Genomic DNA, 21,662 nt, shown 5'->3' with positions numbered 1-21,662 from the left:
ACACAGACACACACACACACACACACACACGCACACACATACACACAGAAACACACACACACACAAACCTAGTAATCATCCACTGTGGTCCTTGATTTCTGATAATGTACAAAGAAGATTAGGGACTATGCACTGATGTTGATAAAACCATCGCTGTTATTTCAATCCCCTTGCTTCAATCCAATCTATGCTGGTCGGCAAAACATGTTTGGGAGACTGCCTGTTGGCAAACATGTGACGGGATCCACAACCACTCTTAAATTAATAGAAAGTCTTGCCAAGTTGTTACCCAATAAAGTACTTGGAGTCCCAAGCAACTGAATTATGCAACAGTCATTGGGTTCATCCAGAGTAAAAGCTTAGAAAAAGCCATTTATTTAATGTTTGACACCAGGCGCTAGGACCCGGTGCACGTGAGCCTGAGCGATGCCCAGAAGGTGGAGACGCCGAGGCGAGCGCGAGCGAACAATGAAAGAGCTGGCTCGTTGTGTCAAAGGAGTGGCGAACTGTTGTGAACGCTGGTGGAAAACCAAGTCCTCAAGTAACGGACCCATCTCGCCTGCTGCACATTAAACTAAATGGAGCCGCCGAGTGAATGGGTTTACAGGTGGAAGAACATGTAGTTTCACCCGCATACTGAAAGGAGCACTGTCAATGAAAGGACCTGCATGTAACAGTGAGATGCTTATTTGGGTCAGGCAGACCCCCAGAAGAGCAGAAGATAAACACGCACCCGTCTCCCGCTGTCTCGCAGGTTGAGACGGTGTGTGCTCTACACAGACGAATAGAACAGAATTGGAGAACCTTTTTTCACTGTTCAGCTGCAAAAGGCATCCCTTCATCGCTGACGAGCCAGGAGCTAATTCTCTACCTTGCCAAAGAACAGCCTGAAACATAGACGCGCCTTTACGCACGAAAACAACAAACAACAAACAGACACTGTAACGAAGCGGAGTTTTTACGTTTTTGAGACAGATTATAGCACAGGTTTTCATCAGAAGCCCAGATAAAATCTCGAAGTTCTGCAACACTTGGAAGGAAACCTCATGTAGTATGTTTGTGTCATGTGCTTTTCTCTCCAAGTCCAATTCTAATTGATCAGAAGAGCATCCATTCTGTTAATCGCTATTGGCACTGGTGGTTCAATCGGTCAGAGGCGGAGCGCAGGTGCTCTGCTTGCTGCGCGATGCAGGACCATGGAGAAGAGAGACAGGTGGCCCGCAGGTAAATGGACGCGGTGCTTTCTGTCCTACATATTACGATGTTATGAATATAGCTTAATTTTAGCAACACTTACATTTATTGAGTTCCGTGTAAATCCATTTGGCCAATGATAACTTATGATGAACATACGCTGACTGTATTGTTTTGTGTTTGGTTGTTTCTATTCGTAAAGCTCGTCCCCAATGAGCGTCACGTGTCAGTTCGAATGCAAAATATGTTCGGCGTTTTACCGACAGCAAAGTCAGTAAGACTGGGGACATCCACACATCAGCTGTAAATATACAGCATATGCCCACTTTGTGAACAGAAAGTGACGTCTTCAACATAGCATAGAGGTGCAATACTAAAATCAGTCCAAGGTTCAACAAGGTCTGAGATTCATACAGTGGAGAGCTGTCAATATAATTAACATTTTATGGTGGTAAATTGAAGTCAATATAAGCACTCAATATGTAAATGTGTTCTTTCCTGAATACAGATATAAAATGAAATTATACTTATTCATGAGCTTGGATGGTTTTGGTTCTCCATGTGATTTTGCTCCATGGTGCCAGCAAATATTAAATCAGAAGTTCATTTTGCAGAAATGCTTTGCATTTGTTATTCAGCATCAAAAAACAGATCAACAAAGAGGGCAGTAAAGATAATTCAAAACATAATGGCCCACACTTCAGTCCGGGGAAGGGTAATATGACACTCATAATGCCTGGTAATGCCAGGTAATGCATGTCTGACTCTATTGAACAAAACCAATAAAAGCACCCAGGCCCTGGGTCCATAATGGACTATTAATTAATGTCTTTGGTGCTAAGGGGTGTGTTTCATTTTTGTCCCACACACTTTATGCTTTGACAAAAACACAGTGACTCAGCTCATCCTTGTGGGGTCATATTTTGTTAAAATGCTGTCACAGAACAATGAAATAAAGGAGTGCTCCTTTATACCCCAGAAGTTCACCACCTCTCTCTATAATTCATGGCCCGGCTACAGAATGTAGCGTTCATCACAGAACAGAGCAAGCTTCACAGTTTGCACCGAGGGGTGTGAAAAAGCTGTGTGCTCTGACTGGTAGTAGACAGGTTCTCAGTGCACTGAGGAAGAGTTCAGTTCAGAGAGACTGGGAGAAAGAGAGAGAGAGACTGAGAGAGAGAGAAATTGAGATTGAGAGAGAGAGTGACAAAGAGAGAGAGACTGAGAGAGAGAGAGAGAGAGAGAGAGAGAGAGAGAGAGAGAGAGAGAGAGAGAGAGAGAGAGAGAGAGAGAGAGAAAGAGAGAGAGAGAGAGAGAGAGAAAGAGAGACTGAGAGACTGAGAGAGGGAGACTGAGAGAGAGAGACAGAGAAAGAGAGACTGAGAGAGAGAGAGAGAGAGAGAGAGAGAGAGCTGAAGGCTTCCACGGGATGATAGAGTTTAGGTACAGGTCATGTGATGTGCTGGGTTGTGTGGGGGGACAGGTCATGTGATGTGCTGGGTTGTGTGGAGGGGCAGGTCGAAGCTTCTCTTGAGGTTGCATTGCGGAATGAGTTAACCGAGGCAGACTGGAAGGATAGAGGAAGGGATTGAAATGGATTGGATTGCAGCTCTCCTACTCAGCATCCCTGGTTATCAGCATAAGGGATTCATATGGTCTAAAAGCTAGGAGCTTGCTGCTGGACCCTAACATCATGGTGTTTCATTGGTGTGTATGAAGAGATGATTCCTCTCTCGTTTAAATGGTTGGTCATTTCTTTTTGCTTTGTTGGATCTCAGTGGCCCCCCACCCTAACCCCTACCCCCTCAGACTTCCCCCTCATCCTCCACCCTAACCCATCATCAACACACAACCAGTCGTTCCCCTACGTTAGTGGTTTTGGTGCCCATGTACTGTACTGTACTGTACTGTACTGTACTGTACACACACACACCCGTGGAGTCACACTTCCTAATCCATTTCACATCAAAAGGCCCCATTCTCTCTGCCTCAGGGACGGATACAGTGCTTCAGTCCAACTTCCCAGTGCTCCGAGGCATCAGAGATGCGCGTGCGTACCGGTGGGGAGAGTACAGTCTGTCCTCTCATTGGGTGACTGGGTGCAATTATAATTCCCGGTTGATTGCTTTTTCGAGGTTGTTGATAATGAGCAACTGTATTCAGACAGAGTAGCTCTCTCCTCTATGGGAGCGTACATGACAGTAGTAACTGTTGTGTTTTGTCATGTGGCACTGCAGTATTTTCCCATTATGTGGTTTACGATTGCTTTATGTTCAGTTCGATTCACTTTATTGATCCCAAAGGAAATTCAAGCATTCAGGTAACACTGTATGCACCATTTCAGAATAAGCAAAGCACGTAGAACACACAATCACAGCAGCAAAGAAGTATCAGAAGAAATGAAGCACTTATGTCAAGACAGCTTGATGAGCTGTGGCCAGCATATTGTGTTGTGTGTCGCTGAGTGACCCGGAGCTCCCAGGCTGCTCTGTGGGTTGTGTGTGTGTGTGTGGATCCTCTCCATGCGCGTGTTCACCCTGGGGCTGGCCCCTCCGTGTCTTGTGACCCCGACTGTCCCAGTGTGTCCTGGCTGAAGCCGCATCGTGACCATCCGTGCCTGACAGACCCCAGAGCAGCAGGTCACTCTGTGGGAGGGGAGGGGGGGTGGGAGGGAGGGAGGGATGGGAGGGGGGGTGGGAGGGAGGGAGGGATGGATGGGAGGGGGGGTGGGAGGGAGGGAGGGATGGGAGGGGGTGGATAGAGTCGGAGAGTACAGGGGGGAGGGAGAGAGGGTGGGGGGGGAGAGGGAAGGAGAGAGGGAGGGGTCGATAAAGGGAAGGGGAAGGGGAAGGGGAGAGAGGGTGGAAGGGAAAGCGATAGTCGGTGGGGGGGCGGGCAGGGCAGATATGGTGAAAATTGAGAGAGGAAGGTAGCAGGAAGAGACAGTGGAGAGGGGATCACATGGTACGCATGGATCACAGCGGGGTGCGGAGGACGCAAAGCAAGCGCTTGCATGGAAGCAGGCTCGACCGAGTGAAGGTGATTTGTCAAAATGAGTGGCTGTGGCCCAGGCTCCTGGTCGTCCAATCACAGCTCGGCTGGAGGTGTTCTAGGCTACGTGTGTGTGGCCGCGCGTATGTGTGGTTGACTGAGGAGGGCGCCAGGCCTTTTAACTTGCAACCCCCCTTCTGGGCGCTGCTGCTTGAGTTGCTAAGGTAGATGATTCAGTTATTTACTGGAGACTGAACGACTGCCAAAGCAAACAGGAAGTGAAAAGTCAGGACTTCTCAGGATGACTGACGTTTTGTACAATTCCCCTATGAATGCAAACTGAAAGACACACATTGAAACAGTTTGACAGCACAACACATTGAAAGTGGAAGCAAAATGACAGCATGGGCGAGACAGAGAATATCAGTTACAAAGAGTTTCACACATGATATGTTAAGCCAAAGAGAAGGTGGTTCAAAGAATTCAACCCAGATTAATCCACATGGGTGCACTATTTTTTCCCATCACTGGTACAGTCCGCCAATCTTACCCCAGACAGGCCCTTACCTCAGCCATCAGGAAAATGACTTGCCCAATCAGCGCCCCTTGTACCGACTATGAGGGAGATAAACCCAACCCCAAATGGACTCCTGATTGGTTTAAAGAGACCCAATCGCTGACAGATCAGTTCTGAATAATTCTCATCATTACAGGCCAGGGCTCTGGAGACTGTCAATGAAGCTGCTGATGGCCCAGTCTGTGCTACACTAAAGCAGTGTGAGCACTTTGGCTGCTCAGAGCGCAAAGGTTGGGCTCCTGATGGGAAATCGGACACAGGAGATCGGTCTGAACAGATAATGACTCTCTTCGAGGAGAAGACGTCGGTCCATTAGTGAGCGACAGAGATGTGATGCAGACGCCACAATCAAATTATTTCTTTGATTAGTCCCATGTTTACATTTCCAAGAGAGGCTTCTTTGTCTTTAAATGGGAGGAAAACGTCCTGTGGTTGACTTTCTGTTTGGGAAGTTGCTTGGTCAGATCGCCCCCCCCCCTCCTCCCCCTTTACTACCCACCCATTAACCCAGCCCCCCTTCCCTCAAGGTCGCCAGGCAACCCACAAGAATGGAACGGACAGCACAGAAAGACCAACAGAAGCCTCCTCCCTATACTTATGTTAAATTGGTGCCACAAATTACATTTTCACAACAGAACAGATGACAAAGTGGAACATCAATTTATTTCTTACATTTATTTTTTATCGACAATTGGCATCAATCAGACATTCACGATTGTCTTTCAGACAATGCACCACAAGTTCTTGTGTGATGCTTATAGAGATACCAGAAAAGAATAACCAGTAAAAACTATATACAAGCAGGGAGTGATCTGAATTGAAATCCCAATTGAGTTCAAATTGGTCCAATTTCTAATTGACCGATGCTGTGACAGTGTAATATCTAAAGGGATTCATCAAACTGTTATTCAGACCTCACTAACGGCAATCCTCTCCTCTTGTGACAAGTGTTCACCGACTAGGTGTACCAGCTCTTCGGCCACAGAATTTCCTCCTGATTGCATTAAGGTATGCAAACAGTTTGAATGGAGACAGTTAGCGCACAGTAGTTATTAAACAGTTACAGGGAATGTAAAATCTGTCAAATTACTGAGGGAAAAGACTATGCTGAAAGTGGGCCCTGCATTCTATTATGAGGAAAATGGTTCCCATGGAAATGTAATGTTAATTTCTCAATGCCGACTCCTGTAAGATCAAACGATCTAATTATCACTGTGTCCCTGTGCTGGGCTTAATGAAAACTCAAAACGTTCTGGTAGGATAGCATAGATGGCACGCTATGTGGAACAGGGAATACAAATGAACTCAAACGTTCTGTAACAAAGCCAACCATTTCCCATGTTTTTCGACAACAACAAGGAAAAGAAAAGGCCTCTCTTTGTGACAGACTCAAGTCTGAATTGAGGCTGAAGAGAAACAAAAGATGTGGACGCCAACCGTCTCGTAGGGTTCAGTGTGATCCTCATGTCCTGCCAAGTGTTCGCTCAGCAAAGGTCAGCTGGCTCCCCCTTGAGCACTCTGGAGTCTGGACTTTTGAGGGTTTACTTTGTCATCGCATCCTCTGCTGTTTGTCATTGACAGGAAGGTGTGACATAGTCCTGACCAACACAGGGTGGCCTGTGTCTTGTGCATATTATTGTGTCCTGGTAATCAGAGAGGGACAGCAAATGCCTGGTTTGCCTGAACCCTGGCAATTCAAGCCTTTTGCTTTTGATGTTCCTTTTACTATGAAGGAAGACGTGTGGATGTGTTCCCTTTCAAACTCAGGCTCATTGTGGAAATTAAGGAAAATGTCCAAGGAAAGCTGTGAGCAATTTAAGGCTGAGAAAAAATAAACATGAACCCAGGAAGAATGAAACCCATTTAAATGTGTGTCCTGGCTGGTCTGTTTCCTCCTCACCCTGATCTGACAGGAGGACAGGACAGGGGCAGGGTTCTGAGAGGTGATGTGTGCGTGTGTGTGTGAGGGTGTGTGTGTGTCCGAGGAGGGCTGGGGCTGACTCCAGAAGAGGCTTCCTGGAGCCCAACAGCTGCTCCCTCGCAGAGATAGGGCCACAATGGAACTCTTTGATAGGGCTGTCACTGCCAAACACAAACACAGTCACACACACCCGCACGTGTTTACACGTGAGCACAAACAAGCGCACACAACACACAATATGCACACACACACTCTCCAACAAATACATTCTCTCTCTGTCAGTCTTTCCCCTCACTCACCCTCTCTCTCACACACACACACACACACACACACACACACACATGCAAACTCACACCACATCCACACAGCTGAAACAGAAACGGAAGCGTTCCAATTCACATTCACAGCATCACTTCAGCGGAAGGTGCCATCTTTCCCTTCCTCCCTCACCCCATTTTGGGTCTCCTAATCATGTTGTGCAAAGGAAATGAGCTTGCACGTCCTGGGTTCAGGGGTGGTTTTATCTTTCTGGGGGCTGAGTAATGCGATTAAGCTCGCCGCCTTAGCCATGCGTCCTACCCTGTAGAGCCCAGGGAGTCTAGAGCCCGCCAGCACTGAAGGAGTGCCGGTAAACAAACTCTCTCTTGTCTGAGTGCATTATGATTAATGGACCTATAAAAGCAGGATGGATCGTCAACTTCAGTCTGTCTGTTTCTGACTTTCCCTCATTATTTACCAAGCTTTAGTCAAAGTAGGAGGAACATACAGTGTGTCTTCAGCAGAACACCTTGAGGTTTCCATATCTTTGTGACCTGCCAAGTGATCTAAAAGGGATGGCGAGTTCGAAAACATTTGGTGGAGTTTGTTGCAGCTGTTTTCAGCCTCTGCGTGTGAGGAATCAAGAAAACAAGGAGTGCAACAAGGAAACAAGGAGGGCAACAAGGAAACAAGCGTGTGCATCCGCAGTCTTTTCCCTCTCTAATTCATGCTGCAATATTTATTACAGTCTTCCTGCAACATAGCTGAGTAATCCTAATTGGCCAAGTGAAGAGTGGAACAGTGAACAAAAGCAGGGTATGAAGGGAACAGAAAGGGCATTCAGTACAATAGTCTGTGTGTGCTTGTGTTTTGTGCATGCGCCTGCAAGATCAGTTGTAATACTTTATCTACGTGTGAAATGTATTCAATTGATGGTGTCTGTGATAAATTACTTGTGTGTGTCTGTGATAAATTACTTGTGTGTGTGTGTGAGAGAGAGAGAGAATTCATTTTCATCCATTCCACACAGACACAATGAACATATCAAAGGACTCAGGTTTGATACAAATCACTACTTTTTTAGATCCACGATTTATCAGGCATTATCTAATCAATGTTTTTTATGCTGAAGACACAAGGCACTGTCTCCTAGAGCAGGGGTCGGCAACAGGCGGCCCGCGGGCCAATTGTGGCCCGCCAGCAATTTTGTTTGGCCCGTCAAAATATTTCCGATAATGAAAAAAATTTCACTCGCGCGCTGTGCGCGCTCGCATTAACGTAAACTTCTGATTTCACCTCACATCAAAACCTTGACTAGGTCCTAGTAATCCTATTCTCACTGGATGAGACAGTATTTAGGCTATGTGCACCAACGATGACGACCCACCACATTGGGATGACAGTGACGACCATGTTGATAGAGATTGTTCGTTAAAATAAGGAAATTATTCAAACAGACCACCAATGGGCTCATTCACATGGTTCATTATCATTAGTTATTTGTAGTATACCTACCCATTCTCCATGTAGGCCTAGTTGTTGCGAGTGCACGTATCGCAAGGGCACCTATCGCAGCGTCTAAATAGGCTGTAACCCAGACTCTGGCCCGCCATCTAGTGACGAGGAAAAATACTGCCCCGCGGACCAAGTTACTTGCCGACCCCTGTCCTAGAGGTCCCACTGCATTCCTTACTAAACTGTCCCCCTGAGTTTACTAGGTTTCATCAACTTCCTCAGACTGCCCGGAGCAACCACAATCCAAATATGTTTACTGAGCACTGTTAAAGTAATCCCTTTTACTCCTGTCACGCTATCGATTGTATGGAGATGAATATGTACCTGAGGTCTGAGCCTAGCGTTTCCGCTGTAAAAAATCTCCACCATGCCTCCATAGCAACTCACTTTAACCCAGTCTGTGTCAGCTGTTTGTCTGCCTCCACCTACCCACATCGATTTCCCAGTAATGGACAGTATTGTGTGTAGATCTCACTCCAGTCAGGTCAGAGGGTCTTCTCTGGTTTAGGTTTGAGCAGTTTTCTACCCACTGTCTACAACCACTGTCTACAGACGATGCCATCGCTCTGACCATGCACACCGCTCTCTCCCACCTGGACAAGGGGAATACATATGTGAGGATGCTGTTCATTGACTACAGCTCTGCATTCAACACCATCATCCCCTCCAGACTGGTCTCCAAGCTTGTGGACCTGGGACTAAGCACCTCCCTCTGCAAGTGGATCTTCCACTTCCTGACGGGGAGGCCACAGGTGGTGAGAATCGGTGACCGCACTTCATCTGTACTGATCACCAACACAGGCACCCCCCAGGGCTGTGTGCTCAGCCCTCTCCTGTTCTCCTTGTTCACCCACGACTGTGCGGCTACGCACAGCTCCAACCTCCTCGTTAAGTTTGCTGACGACACAACCATCGTGGGCCTCATCTCTGACAGTGACGAGTCAGCCTACAGAGAGGAGGTTGACACCCTGACATCATGGTGTCAGGACAACAACCTCTCTCTTAACATCAGCAAGACCAAGGAGATGATTGTGGACTTTAGGAGGCGGCAGGAGGAGGAGCATGCACCCCTATTCATCAATGGATCGGAAGTGGAGAAGGTCAGCTGCTTCAAGTTCCTCGGGGTGAACATCAGCAATGACCTCACCTGGTCTGTTCACACGGACAAGGTGGTCAAAACGGCCCGTAAGCGCCTCTTCTTCCTGAGGAGACTGAAGAAGTTTGGTATGGACTCAGTCATCCTTACTAACTTTTACAGATGCACTATAGAAAGCATTCTGACTGGTTGTATCACAGTGTGGTATGGGAGCTGCACAGACCGGGACCGTAAGGCCCTACGAAGTGTGGTCCGTTCTGCTGAGTTCATCATCGGCAGGAAGCTCCCAGCCCTACAGGACACCTACCACACACGTTGCCTTAGGAAAGCCAGCAGGATTCTAAGAGACTGTTCCCACCCATCCTTCAGTCTCTTTACCCCGTTGCCTTCTGGCAGGCGTTACCGCAGCATCCGGTCGCGCACACGCAGACTGGACAACAGTTTCTACCCAAGGGTCATCAGGCTTCTCAATGGACACTGATATGGACATTTTTACTGCACACTAGTCACTTATACACTGTCACTTTCAGCTACTGGTTGCTCTTTCAGTAACATTGCACTACTGTACCTCGCCACCAGGCTCCTGTTTGGTCATTGACAAAGTCACTGATCTGTAAATTTGCACTACTGCACTGTACTCCATTTAGGTTAGATTAGTTTATAGGGTTGTAACAGGTTTTTTTTTTTTTTTTTTTTTTTTTTTTTTTTTTTTTTTGTGTATTAGGGTTAGTATAGCGTACTATTTATTGTTATCTGTAATTTAGGAAGTTTTAGTGTTAGGGTTAGTATAGTCGTTTATTTATTGCTATCTGTATATTTAGGAAGTTCACTTATCTAAGCTCAGCATAGATGTAAATTTGTTCTGTGTACTTATATGTTATGTTATGCCAAGTGCTTGCGTTGTCTTGTCTTAAGAATTTCAGTGCCCAGTCTAACCTTGTGTTGCTCTGTGCACCTGACAAATAAAAGACTTGAACACTGGGATTTGAAGTCAGATACGTTTACCCAGCACACAGCCTAATCTCCTCTGAGCCCTCCACTCACTGATTGATCGCATGTTAATGAGTTTCTATTGAGGGCTGTCAGCTCCACATACAGACACAGCCGCACACAAAGGCACAAACGTACACGCCCGGTCGCATGCAGGTCAGACACGCACAAACACACGCACAGATAACAAATACACACACGCGAACGACGTCAGAGGTCCGATCCTTACACCTGTACACAGCATTACAAACAGCCCACTGCGTACTGTCTGGAAGTCACTCACTTCTCCTATATGTCTTCTCGTTCCCAGCCTGCCACACAGCGTCAAGGCCAGCCTGTCTATGTCCCCGTCCGGGCGTGTGGGCAGCGGAGGGTCACCCACCTCCAAGGTGGGCTACAGTGGAGGGGTACCAGTCGAGGACATGCAGGCCCTGGCCATCACCACCCTCTCAGCCGCGGATGTAGCCAAGCACTACGAGCACATCCGCGAGCTGGGCAAGGGCACCTATGGGAAGGTGGACTTAGTGGCACACCGCACACAGGGTGAGTCAGAGTCAACGAGAGGCCGAGAGCACAACATGATAGGCAGAATCTTTTAGTTAGTTAGTTAGTTCTTAAGGCTGGTGCCTGCCCTAGAGTATTATTTACTACAGTGTATCTTTTTGGATGTTGATGTGAATTTAAAGTGGAGATACTGCACTGTTAAAAGGGTTAGGGAAGGATTAAGGAGGTCAGAAGTGACTTTGGTGTCAGCCTGGTTGTTTGTGCTTATCTCAGAGTGAAAGGCAGGGTTAAATAGGGCTCCTGTGGGGTAAGGAGCTTCACTGAGTTTTACCCGAGTGTCTGAAAATGGTCAGGAGATACACTTGAATACTGAATGAATCTAGAGAGGTAGATGTGCTGTGCTCGTTTTCTAAGAAGCTCTGTATCCACAGCTGTGTGTGTGTGTGTGTGTGTGTGTGTATGTGTGTGCATCTGTGTGTTCGTCACCGCAGACTGGCAGCTGGTACTGGGAGGCAATGAGGCGTGAACCCACGATTTATACTTACAGACAGACTTGTCCTTCTGAGATAAATTTCATGTTGTTTCCTGCAACAAGAAAATGTGCGATCCATAAGCTGTGTACAGCGTAACACAGCATTAGTCAAATGAATCAATAAAATGTGCAAGTCAATCAACTCCCGGACTTAATTCAGAACACATATACTCTCTACATGTCTGTGTCTTTTCAACACGTCAGGCACCAAAATGGCTCTGAAGTTTGTCACCAAGAACAAGACGAAGCTGAAAAGCTTCCTGAGAGAGTTCAGCCTCACAGGCACCCTGGGTTGCAGTCCCTTCATCATCAAGGTGCTGGACGTCCTCTTTGAGACTGAGGACAGCTACGTGTTTGGACAGGAGTACGCCCCCGCCGGAGACCTGTTTGACATTATCCCCCCCCAGGTAGGACTTTAACCCCTGTCCCTGTCCCATCATCTCAGCTTCCTGCTGTCGTCCAATCAGATGCAGTGTTATGGTTCCATCGTAGTTTTAACAAGCTCCCGTGGGATTGGAGCTTCTCTGTAACTGGGCAGAAAACAACTCTCGTTTTGTCACGTCTTGGTGGGAGAATGCTGTGCTCCAACATGCTTACGGAAGCTTGTTAGAAATTAGCATCTTTTGTTAAGCTTGTTTGTCTTCATCTGAATGTTGTCTAATGTGTTGTACTCTTCTCTTGGTCCCACAGTACTCAATTAATCTGTATTTACCTTTTTTTCCTCGACCCCATCTGTCCACACCTCTTCCTTTCCGCCTCTTGTCCTCCTCCATCTTTCTCCCTCCTCCTCTCTCCCCTCCCCTGTCCAGGTGGGTCTTCCAGAGGAGATGGTTAAGCGCTGTATGCAGCAGTTGGGTCTGGCTCTGGACTTCATGCACAGTAAGAGCCTGGTGCACCGCGACGTCAAGCCCGAGAACGTGCTGCTGTTCGACCGCGAGTGCCGGCGGGTCAAGCTTGCCGACTTTGGCATGACGCGGCGTGTGGGTTGCCGGGTGAAGCGTGTGAGCGGCACCATCCCCTACACGGCGCCGGAGGTGTGCCGTGCCAGCCGGGCCGACGGCTTCCTCGTGACCACCAGCTTGGACGTGTGGGCGTTTGGCGTGCTGGTCTTCTGCATGCTGACGGGAAACTTCCCCTGGGAGGCCGCCCTGCCTTCCGACGCCTTCTACGAGGAGTTCCGGCGCTGGCAGAGGGCGGGGTGTCCCACGAGCGCCTACCCGTCTCAGTGGCGGCGTTTCACGGACGACGCCCTGCGCATGTTCCAGAGGCTTCTGGCCGCCGAGCCGGAAAAACGCTGCGGAGTGAAGGACGTCTTCTGCTTTGTCAAGTACGAGCTGGTCAGCGAGCTGCGCCGCCGGGCTTCCTGTCGGGCCAAGAGGAGCGAGAGGTCCAACTCCGGCGTGTGTCCTGGGAGCTGCGTGACCTCTTCGTCCTCCTCCTCTTCCTCCTCCTCGTTACGCTCCTCCCACAGACACCCGGAGCCCTCCACGCCGCCGGGGACGGCGTGCCTCCGCCCGGCACCGCTCAAGCGGAGCGTCTTGTCCGATCCGCTCTCCTCCAGAGACGACTCCGGGCAGCACCACTCGCCGGGCCGAGACAAGGCCAAGAGCCAGATGGTGATGGCGACCGCCATTGAGATCTGCGTTTGAGGTTAGCAGGAAGAGCGGCGGGGGTTTTGTGGGTTTGCCGAGAAAAAGTGACGATAAGTCAAATCAAATCAAATCAAATTTATTTGTATAGCCCTTTTTACACGCAAGCATGTCACAGAGGGCTTCACATGCGCCCATAGAACTGCCCCTCAACCAACCTAAACCCTCAAGGAAGACAAGGAAAAACTCCCAGAAAAACTCCCACCGGGAGAAAAAATGGAAGAAACCTTGGGAGGAGCAATTCAGAGAGGGATCCCCTCCTCCAGAGACGGTTGGTAAGAGAGAGGAGCAGAACACAAGCTAAACATAGTCATACAGTGTCAATGGGTTTTGAAACACCAAAATCCATTGTTCGGCTTTATAAGTGACGAAGAGACGAGAGCATTTGAAGAGAACTACACTGCACTGCCTTGAACTCAGCCCCATATCGAATCTTGAAGTCATCGAGATAAACGTCATCACTCAACTCGCGCTTTCTCCTTTGGACAAGCCATTTTCAGCGCATGCGTTTGTCATTTTGATTTGCAACCCACTGTTTTCAGTTCTGGTGAAGCAACGTTGACAAGTGTGCGGTTGATTTGCTGAGCCATTTATCCAGCAGTCATTTTTCTTCGTTGGAAAACAAAATAACCATCCTAATGATTCTAACTTTACAAACAAGGCTAACCATTTTAAGACTGTCTGTTAGAAATGTTTAGTCTTTTCTGCCATAACCCACCTTCCCAAATCCCTCTTTCTCAATCATCTATCTATTTATAAAATTGCCCCAGGGAGGCCTATGTGAAAGCTGGTCAGGTGACGTGCTATGCTATGCTAAACTTAGGCTAAGAAAAATGGGCCAATGATCTTGTGGCATTTGATCTCGACTACATTTGATGGACACATAACAAAACAACTGGAACTCGAATGCTGTATCCAAAGTGTAAAAAGTTCAATCTAAAATTGCTCTCAAGAAGGGACAATGTGAATCAATGTGAACCCCACATGTAGCACTAACTGTGGAACAGCGCTTGAAAAGACTGAAAAGGGATCCTGCTGTGAGAGATCATGCTCTCAGGGCACGTCAGCAGGTCACTTCCTGTCTCAAAGGTTTAGAGTAATAGGTGACTTCCTGTTTAAAATGACCATTAAAAAAAAAACATTACTGGACTCTTCCAAATTAAATGCAGTTTAGAGACATTCAAATGTAAGGAAACTGTTCCTGAATAGAGGAATGGTTTCTTTTATACCAATCGTGTTTGGATCTGGCTGTATGGTCATGTGCGTTTGAACAAATAAAGCACAAGTTCTTTGTAAAGGGAGTTAATCGCTAGTGGAAAAATCTACTTTATACTGTAAATATTGAATATGTCAAGCGGTGCACTGTAATGTCAGGTAGTTCAACCATGTAGCTCTTCCAGTTTTTCTACTACTGGGATTGGGTGACAGGATTCTAAGTTCATTGTCAGAACAATGCGCTGTATGTAGCAACAGATAAACACAAAGTATGTAAAGTATACAAAACATTAAGATATATGAAAATATGTAATAGTGGTTAGATTCACAATGTTAGGTGGTGGAGTGTAGCAAAGACTGTGTGGGTGAAACCTGACCAAGGATCATTAAAGCACTGTACTGTATAACACTGATATCTCCAAGCTTGATTCGGGGGTGTTGTTCATTCCTGCTGTCCACCTTGCCAGACCCCTTCTGTTCCATTACATTACATTTAGTCATTTAGCAGACGCTCTTATCCAGAGCGACTTACAGTAAGTACAGGGACATTCCCCTCAAGGCAAGTAGGGTGAAGTGCCTTACCCAAGGACACAACGTCATTTGGCACAGCCTGGAATCGATCCAGCAACCTTCTGATTACTAGCCCAACTCCCTCACCGCTCAGTCATCTGACATTTCAATCACCAGTGCATCCTTTTCTGGTACAGTCCCGTCGACTGCCTTCTTTCCTTTCTCTGTAGATACTGTTCAAGTACACCAGTTCCCGGGGCATGAATGTTGGTGTACTGCTCACATTCATTCTCTGACTCCAGCAAAGCCAGTTCTAATAGTTTATTCATCCATGCTCCAGGCACTCCCAAGCCCCCCCCCCCCCCATTGATCCTACACACCACCTTTCACATTCACCCTCATTTTCATCTTCATTCTTCTTCTTTTTTCCCCTCCTTGTCCATCTCTCTTGGGTCGACCCTTCTCCCTGCACCTGAGTGGCTGAACCCAGCTGTGTTGTCGTCTGGGAGGAAGACCTATCTCACCTCCTCTGTCGTGCTGCTGATCGATCGAGTTTGCTCGAGTCTGTTTGAGCTAGTGATGAGATAGAATTATGTAAGCGTCTAAGAAGCACAACCTGCTTCAGTGCTTATCTAAATGTTCCTGTCTACCTACTGCAGTTATGTTATGTCATAAATATGTGTTTGTCCCCCGACAAGTTTTTGTGTTTTTTTTTCTGGTGGCTGTGTCTGCCCCTGTCCACTCTTCGCACATCAAACATAATTGACCGACTTTCCCCTCCGCGACACTTCCCAAATACGAGCTGCTACTCCCCCATCTGAGCCACAGAGTTCTCATGGCAACTGCCGGAACTTCACACCACACTGCTTTGCACAAACATAGGATCTTCTCTGTTCACCAGCACATAGTATATTTTTGTCAAATCCTTCCATCTCCTCTTCCTGTCCTTCTGCTCCTCATCTTCCTCATCCTTTACCTGCTGATCAGGAGGTCAGAGGAGATTGTGTGTGGGGATATGTGTGGTAATATCAAATGATGACTAATAGGATCTGTTAATTGTTCATGTGGCAACAGTCCCATGTTATTTGTGTTCAGTTCAGTTAGGTTCAGGATACAAACTAGCCCTGCCATAGGTCCCACTGTCTGCAATAATGTGGATAGCCAGATACTGTAGGTAGTTTAATATTTTAAAAACACAGCAGTTACAATGTGTGCATAACTTTAATGTGCAGCTTTCTACTTTGGACAAGTCGCATGCACTGTGAAGTGCCGACATGTGAATATTTGAATTTCGATGTTGTCCAACATGATGCACATCATGACAGATTTACATGGACTGTTATGAAAAGAACTATGTCAAATCATAGGAGAAGGTTATGTAAGCACAAGGATCTCATCTTTGTAAGTGTTACTATAACTATAGTGATTGAGCTACATTTTGTCTTGTCTCTACCAGAAGTTTAATTGTATTGATGTAAATACCATATGTACTGTGTCTTTAATACGAATAAATAAAGAAATGTTTTATAGTAGACTGAATTCAAACTTCTAACAGAAAGGATACGTTGAGATTTTTATTAACAATTTCTCATCACTCAATTCTTCTAAAATAACGGTTGAAGTCACATTAGCATTGGATTTAAAGGAGTGGAGAGCTGTTTTTTTAACTACAGTTCATTCATGTACGCTACCCCTTGGATATCAAGGGCCGTTTCAGAACCATCCATGTGAGCACATTGGCTGAAGGTCAATTCAAATCGCATTTCCCGAGGCTTTGGTCTGGTGCGTTTGCTTGATGTCAGACGGCTTTAATAAGCCAGCTTCCTGCTTAAAGCCCAATTAACACATCCGTTGATAGGAGTTATCGAGAGTCCTCGAAGAGCGGGATGAGAATGAAAAATGGGCAGGCTAGGCTACAGCACCGCGGACGACACAATAACAATTATCAGCGGGGCCCTTGTATTCCTGTGCAGTTGGAGACAGTTGGTGGTTGCACTGTTGTCTAGCAGCCACAGCACTAAACTTAATCGTTTCAGACAGTGCAGACGCACTGCAAAGGTCAACGTGGCACAAGGAGCTTGTTTAGCCAGTGGAAACCAAGTCGTATGCGATAGCCTGTTGTTCCCGGGTCCCTACAGGCATTGGAGATAGGCCTACACTAGCTAATGAATTTGAGGATAAAACCGCCGCTGCAGTTTCTTAGTTTTAGGGAGACTTTTATCTCACACTCAGTGATACGTCACGGCAGAATAATTGGTCTATAAAGTGTTGTGGTTTTCAGAGGTTAGAGTTAAGCAAAAATGGCTTGCGCGCTATGGCTTTGGATAATAGGCTAGGCAGAAGCATAGCGTAATGGGGACGAAAAAATTGAGTAGGAAATGATAGGAGAAAGTGAACCGACTGGATAGCAGCTGTCTGCCTATCATGTGTTAAATCTTCTCTGGTTACGCTTTCTCAGCGGAGACTAATATCGGTAATATGAGTGGACTGTGACTGACAAGCAGCCCACTCTCTCAACCAGCTTGACGCACCAATGTCTCATCTATACGACAGCTTAGATCCGAATGTTGATTGCTACAACGCATACATGATTACACGGCTTGTACATCAACAATAACTATAGGACTGAAGTGTTTGTGAGCCTATATTTTATTTTACGGCTCAAAATCAAGACGCGCCAATCAGATGGTAACAAAGCACCATATTCCTTTTTATTAACGTCAGAAGAACAGAATAATCTCCACTCCGCTCTATCCTCTGAAAAGGGTTTTACTGTCAATGCATCACTCACAAGAGTGAGACTTGGCTGGTGAACTGTGAGTGTATGATGCATCATAGCTGCTGCTGCTGCTGGAGGAATAATAACCTGGTTTGCATCAGTAGACACCTCTGACTGGACAAGTAAGTCAAATGTGGGTCACACATTAGGCCTTAGGGTTAATTAATTACGAAATAATTAATGCCTTAGTAAACAAAATTGTAGGTTTTGAGTTTTGAAAGGATTTGAATAATTCCAATGATGGGTTTTGATGATTTCTCACGGTTATATGTTCACATTACAATGCCCTGAGTAGGAAGATGGAATGGTAGTGTCATATATTTTTGTGAAGAAGAAAGACACTCTATATGGAGTGGGGAACCCCAGAAGAAGCGGAGCGGTCTTGATCTGATTATTAGAACCAGTGACAGCTGACAGCACTGGGATGCTCTGCACTCTGTCAGATCTGGGTCTAGGGGAGATGGAAACACGATTCTCTTCTCGCTGTCAGATCACACAGCAGGAGAGGGTGTGTGTGTGTGTCTCAGAGGAAAGTGTAATGGAAAAGAACGGGAACAGATGTGTTTGTGTCAGCTGTGAACACGTGTGTGTGTGTACAGTATAGTGTTTGATGTTTACTTAGACCGAGGTGGGACAGCATAATAGGAATGTACTGTCTGTCTGTTCATATTTTGTGCACAGAGAAACATTATTTGCACACACTTGTCAATAATACCATCTGGTAAATATTTCAGGCAGCTGGTTCCATCAGCCTTGACTGTACCAAGAGGACAAGGTCACTCCACACTGACCAGACAGACCATAACCCCAGCTGAACCCCCACGGAAACGTGCAGGATCGTCCACCAACAGGACACTGGAGTACAAATGGTATTCGAGTATGGTAAGTATTTGTGAACCATTTGAATTGCATTGCACATGTAATTCAATTGTAAACATTGTGGTAGATGTGTGTTCATGCGTGGCGTGCATGGCATGTGTATGTTGGGGGGGGGGGGGGGGGGGGGTGTCTGTGCAGAGAGATGTGTGTGGTCGTGTGTCTGTTGTTAGAACTGTCTCTAAATTCTACCGGAGCCAGAAAGACACTCTCGGGTCGTCTGACACCGTTTCCATAGCAACCAAGGCGAGCCCAATTTAGAACGATTCAGAAATTTACATTGTGTCCAGTTTATCCTGTGCATTCTGGACTGCGAAATCATCACCTTCTCCATTACTGTGCCTACATTTGATTGCATTTGTGGCCACATTTCTGAATATGCACAGGTCAGTGTGTGTGTTGTGTGATTGGTATGTGTGTGTGTGTGTGTCCCATGGTTCCTACTGACAAAGCAGTAGAACAGAAGCTCGCATCTCTGAATAACTTATTTTTGTTATTACCGTATCATACTTGTGCATTATCCGGTGCTGTCTGGATCATCGGCCAGCACACAGTTACTTTGCAGAAAGCCCACTGTATTGTTGACACGGACGTGTGAATCTTTTGTCCATAAAATAAAAAAGAATCTTCCACGCATCCATTACGTTCTTGAGTTGATTCAGCAGCTTGTATGGATCCCGTCAAACACTGTGTAGTCTGAATCCTGTTTTATCCCTGTGTGAATCCAATTACCCCTCTGACTTAACTGGACCGACAGCAGCTTTCCCTCATCTGCTGTAGAGATTCTCCCTCCTCTTTGAAGTCTGTAAACTAGAAGGTGCTCTTGACACCCAGTAACACCTGTCATCATCCATGACATCTGAACTCAGGCGGCGCCAACAGCTGTTGTTTTAGTTCCCTAAGACCCGTCTTGCTACAATCAGGGGCCCTGCTAGGGCTTATGGGGTCCCCCGGCTAATTTGTACTCTGGGCCCCCAAGTCCCAAATCGTACAGGAAAGTATGGTGTTCTGCTGGGCCCCTGTCTGACGAGCGCCCTTAGAATCGTCCTAATCCCCCCCCCAACCCCCGTCATCAATTTTCCGTCTAAACGAACTACAACTTCTCAGAAACCTGCCACAGTGACGCTCAGGCACGTCTTCAGACACCCTGCACCGACCAAACAGAACCATCCAAAAAATCCACAACAAATGAATAAACATGTAGCCTAAACAGCAAATGCACTCACCGATAGAATAATCCGCGCCGTCGCCTCTTCAGAAATGGCGGACGGTCCCCGAGGATGCTGCTGAAGAGCTGCTCATAATTGCGGTCTTTACTTTTAATTACCCTCTAATGAGTCTGGGTAACGACCGGCATAGTGAAATATGTACAGCTGTGATACACGAATTACAGTCGGTGAAAAAACGATAATTCAAGACAGTCAAATTCTCTGATTACAGCTGGGCTCCGTGTGCTGATCGCCAGCTGGACATGATGACATGGTAGTGTACGTAGGCATTCTCTTGATTCGAAAATGGGACAATGCCCGGCGGTGAGGTGCACCCTACAATATCACCTGATAAATGGAGGATGCGGAGGCGTGAAACGTCCTAGCCTACACCTCGTCGGGCATTATCCTTAACATAAACCTCCAGAGAATTCAGATGGTTTACGGATTGAAATAGAATCCTTTCAGATGATGTAGGGAAATATCATTGTTTTCTGTTGTTTTTGTGACGTGTTTTACGTGTATACTATTAAAGCTCTGTGTTTACGGGTTTCAGTTTAAAGAACTCTTGAAAAGGTGGGTCGTCGTTCAACCCTGAAGTACTTTACATTTACATTTTACATTTATTCATTTAGCAGACGCTTTTATCCAAAGCGACTTCCAAGAGAGAGCTTTACAAAGTGCATAGGTCACTGATAATAACAACAAGATAGCCCCACAGCATTGCGGGTAGTCATAAACAAGAAGTACATATTGTGAACAACCAAAAAACAGTGCTAAAGGGAAGAAACCATAAGAGCATGTAGTTAAACAAGTTAAAATTACACAACATTAATCTCTAAGTGCAGGTGTACCTGTAGGAAAGCAATAAAAATAGGATTAACTAAAATAGAATACAACAGTTTAAATCAGCTACCACTAACCAACAAGAGCAACAGTCTAAGCAAGAGTCATTGTGATCCTTGAGGAAACTAGCGTTGGGTTCAGCAAACCATTCCTAAGTACCATTGTACTCCCGGAACAAGTGCGTCTTGAGCCTTCTGTCTTTGTCTGCAGTGATGGAGATTGGTAAGCCTAGAGTAAATCTGGAACACCAAACATTGTGAGATTTTCTCAACTGTGCCACAATTTCGTCAGTGTGTGAAAGGGATGGGGCCTCTACTTTCTCCGTGTGCTCCGTGAGAACACATTTAGCAAGTCGTCCTTTACACCTTCACTCGTTAGCCGAGGATATTTCCACAGCATTCACACAACCAGCATTCCACTGCATTTATTCCACCGCAGGCTAACAAAGAAGTCTTGCTTCTGTCGTCAACTACACTTTTCCTTTCTGCACTTTTTACAACTCGTCCCAGTGTCTGCTACTAAATGTGGGCTAACACACACACTTTTATACACACACGGTGACCTCACTGCTCTGTGACTCCGCTCTCAGGCTCTAGCGCTAACATGCTGTTGCTAGCTGTGACCTCACCACAGGTTGATGATCTATTCCTGTGTGAGAGCCTGATCGGTTAATGGCTCTGCAGTACAGTCGCGCCATTGTACAGTGATTAGAAACCCCCGCGGAATGGATCCAGACCACCAGACAGTTTGTGGAGAATGTGGAGAATGTTCAGCCTGTCAAGATAAAAGGAGTGTTGTGTAGACAGAAGACAAAGGTGTGCGACACTAACACATGCTTCGCTTTGCTGCACGCTGCGAGCTATCGAACACTGTGAATGACTCTTAACACATACGCACCTATAGATACCCCAGGGGATCGTGAATCATTCTTGCACCGCAGAGAAGCTGTGAGTAATGTTGACACAGACTACTAGTGATTCATTCATGTAAAAGTCGGATGT

The 21,662-nt window shown here is 46.4% G+C and overlaps 1 protein-coding gene across 1 annotated transcript; it reads left to right on the top strand.

Moving 5' to 3' along the window:
- Window positions 1-435: 435 nt before the first annotated feature.
- sbk1 (SH3 domain binding kinase 1) lies at window positions 436-13,358 on the top strand. Its single transcript, XM_047032034.1, has 4 exons — window positions 436-1,224; window positions 10,853-11,085; window positions 11,783-11,985; window positions 12,388-13,358. Exons 1-4 carry the CDS (start codon window positions 1,187-1,189, stop codon window positions 13,225-13,227), a joined length of 1,314 nt encoding a protein of 437 aa, XP_046887990.1. The 5' UTR covers window positions 436-1,186; the 3' UTR covers window positions 13,228-13,358.
- The last annotated feature ends 8,304 nt before the right edge of the window (window positions 13,359-21,662 follow it).

This window comes from Hypomesus transpacificus, chromosome 13 (assembly GCF_021917145.1).
Source record: "Hypomesus transpacificus isolate Combined female chromosome 13, fHypTra1, whole genome shotgun sequence".
NCBI classification, from domain to species: domain Eukaryota; kingdom Metazoa; phylum Chordata; class Actinopteri; order Osmeriformes; family Osmeridae; genus Hypomesus; species Hypomesus transpacificus.
Note: the sequence above shows the minus strand (reverse complement) of the source record. Positions and strands in the feature narration are given on the sequence as shown.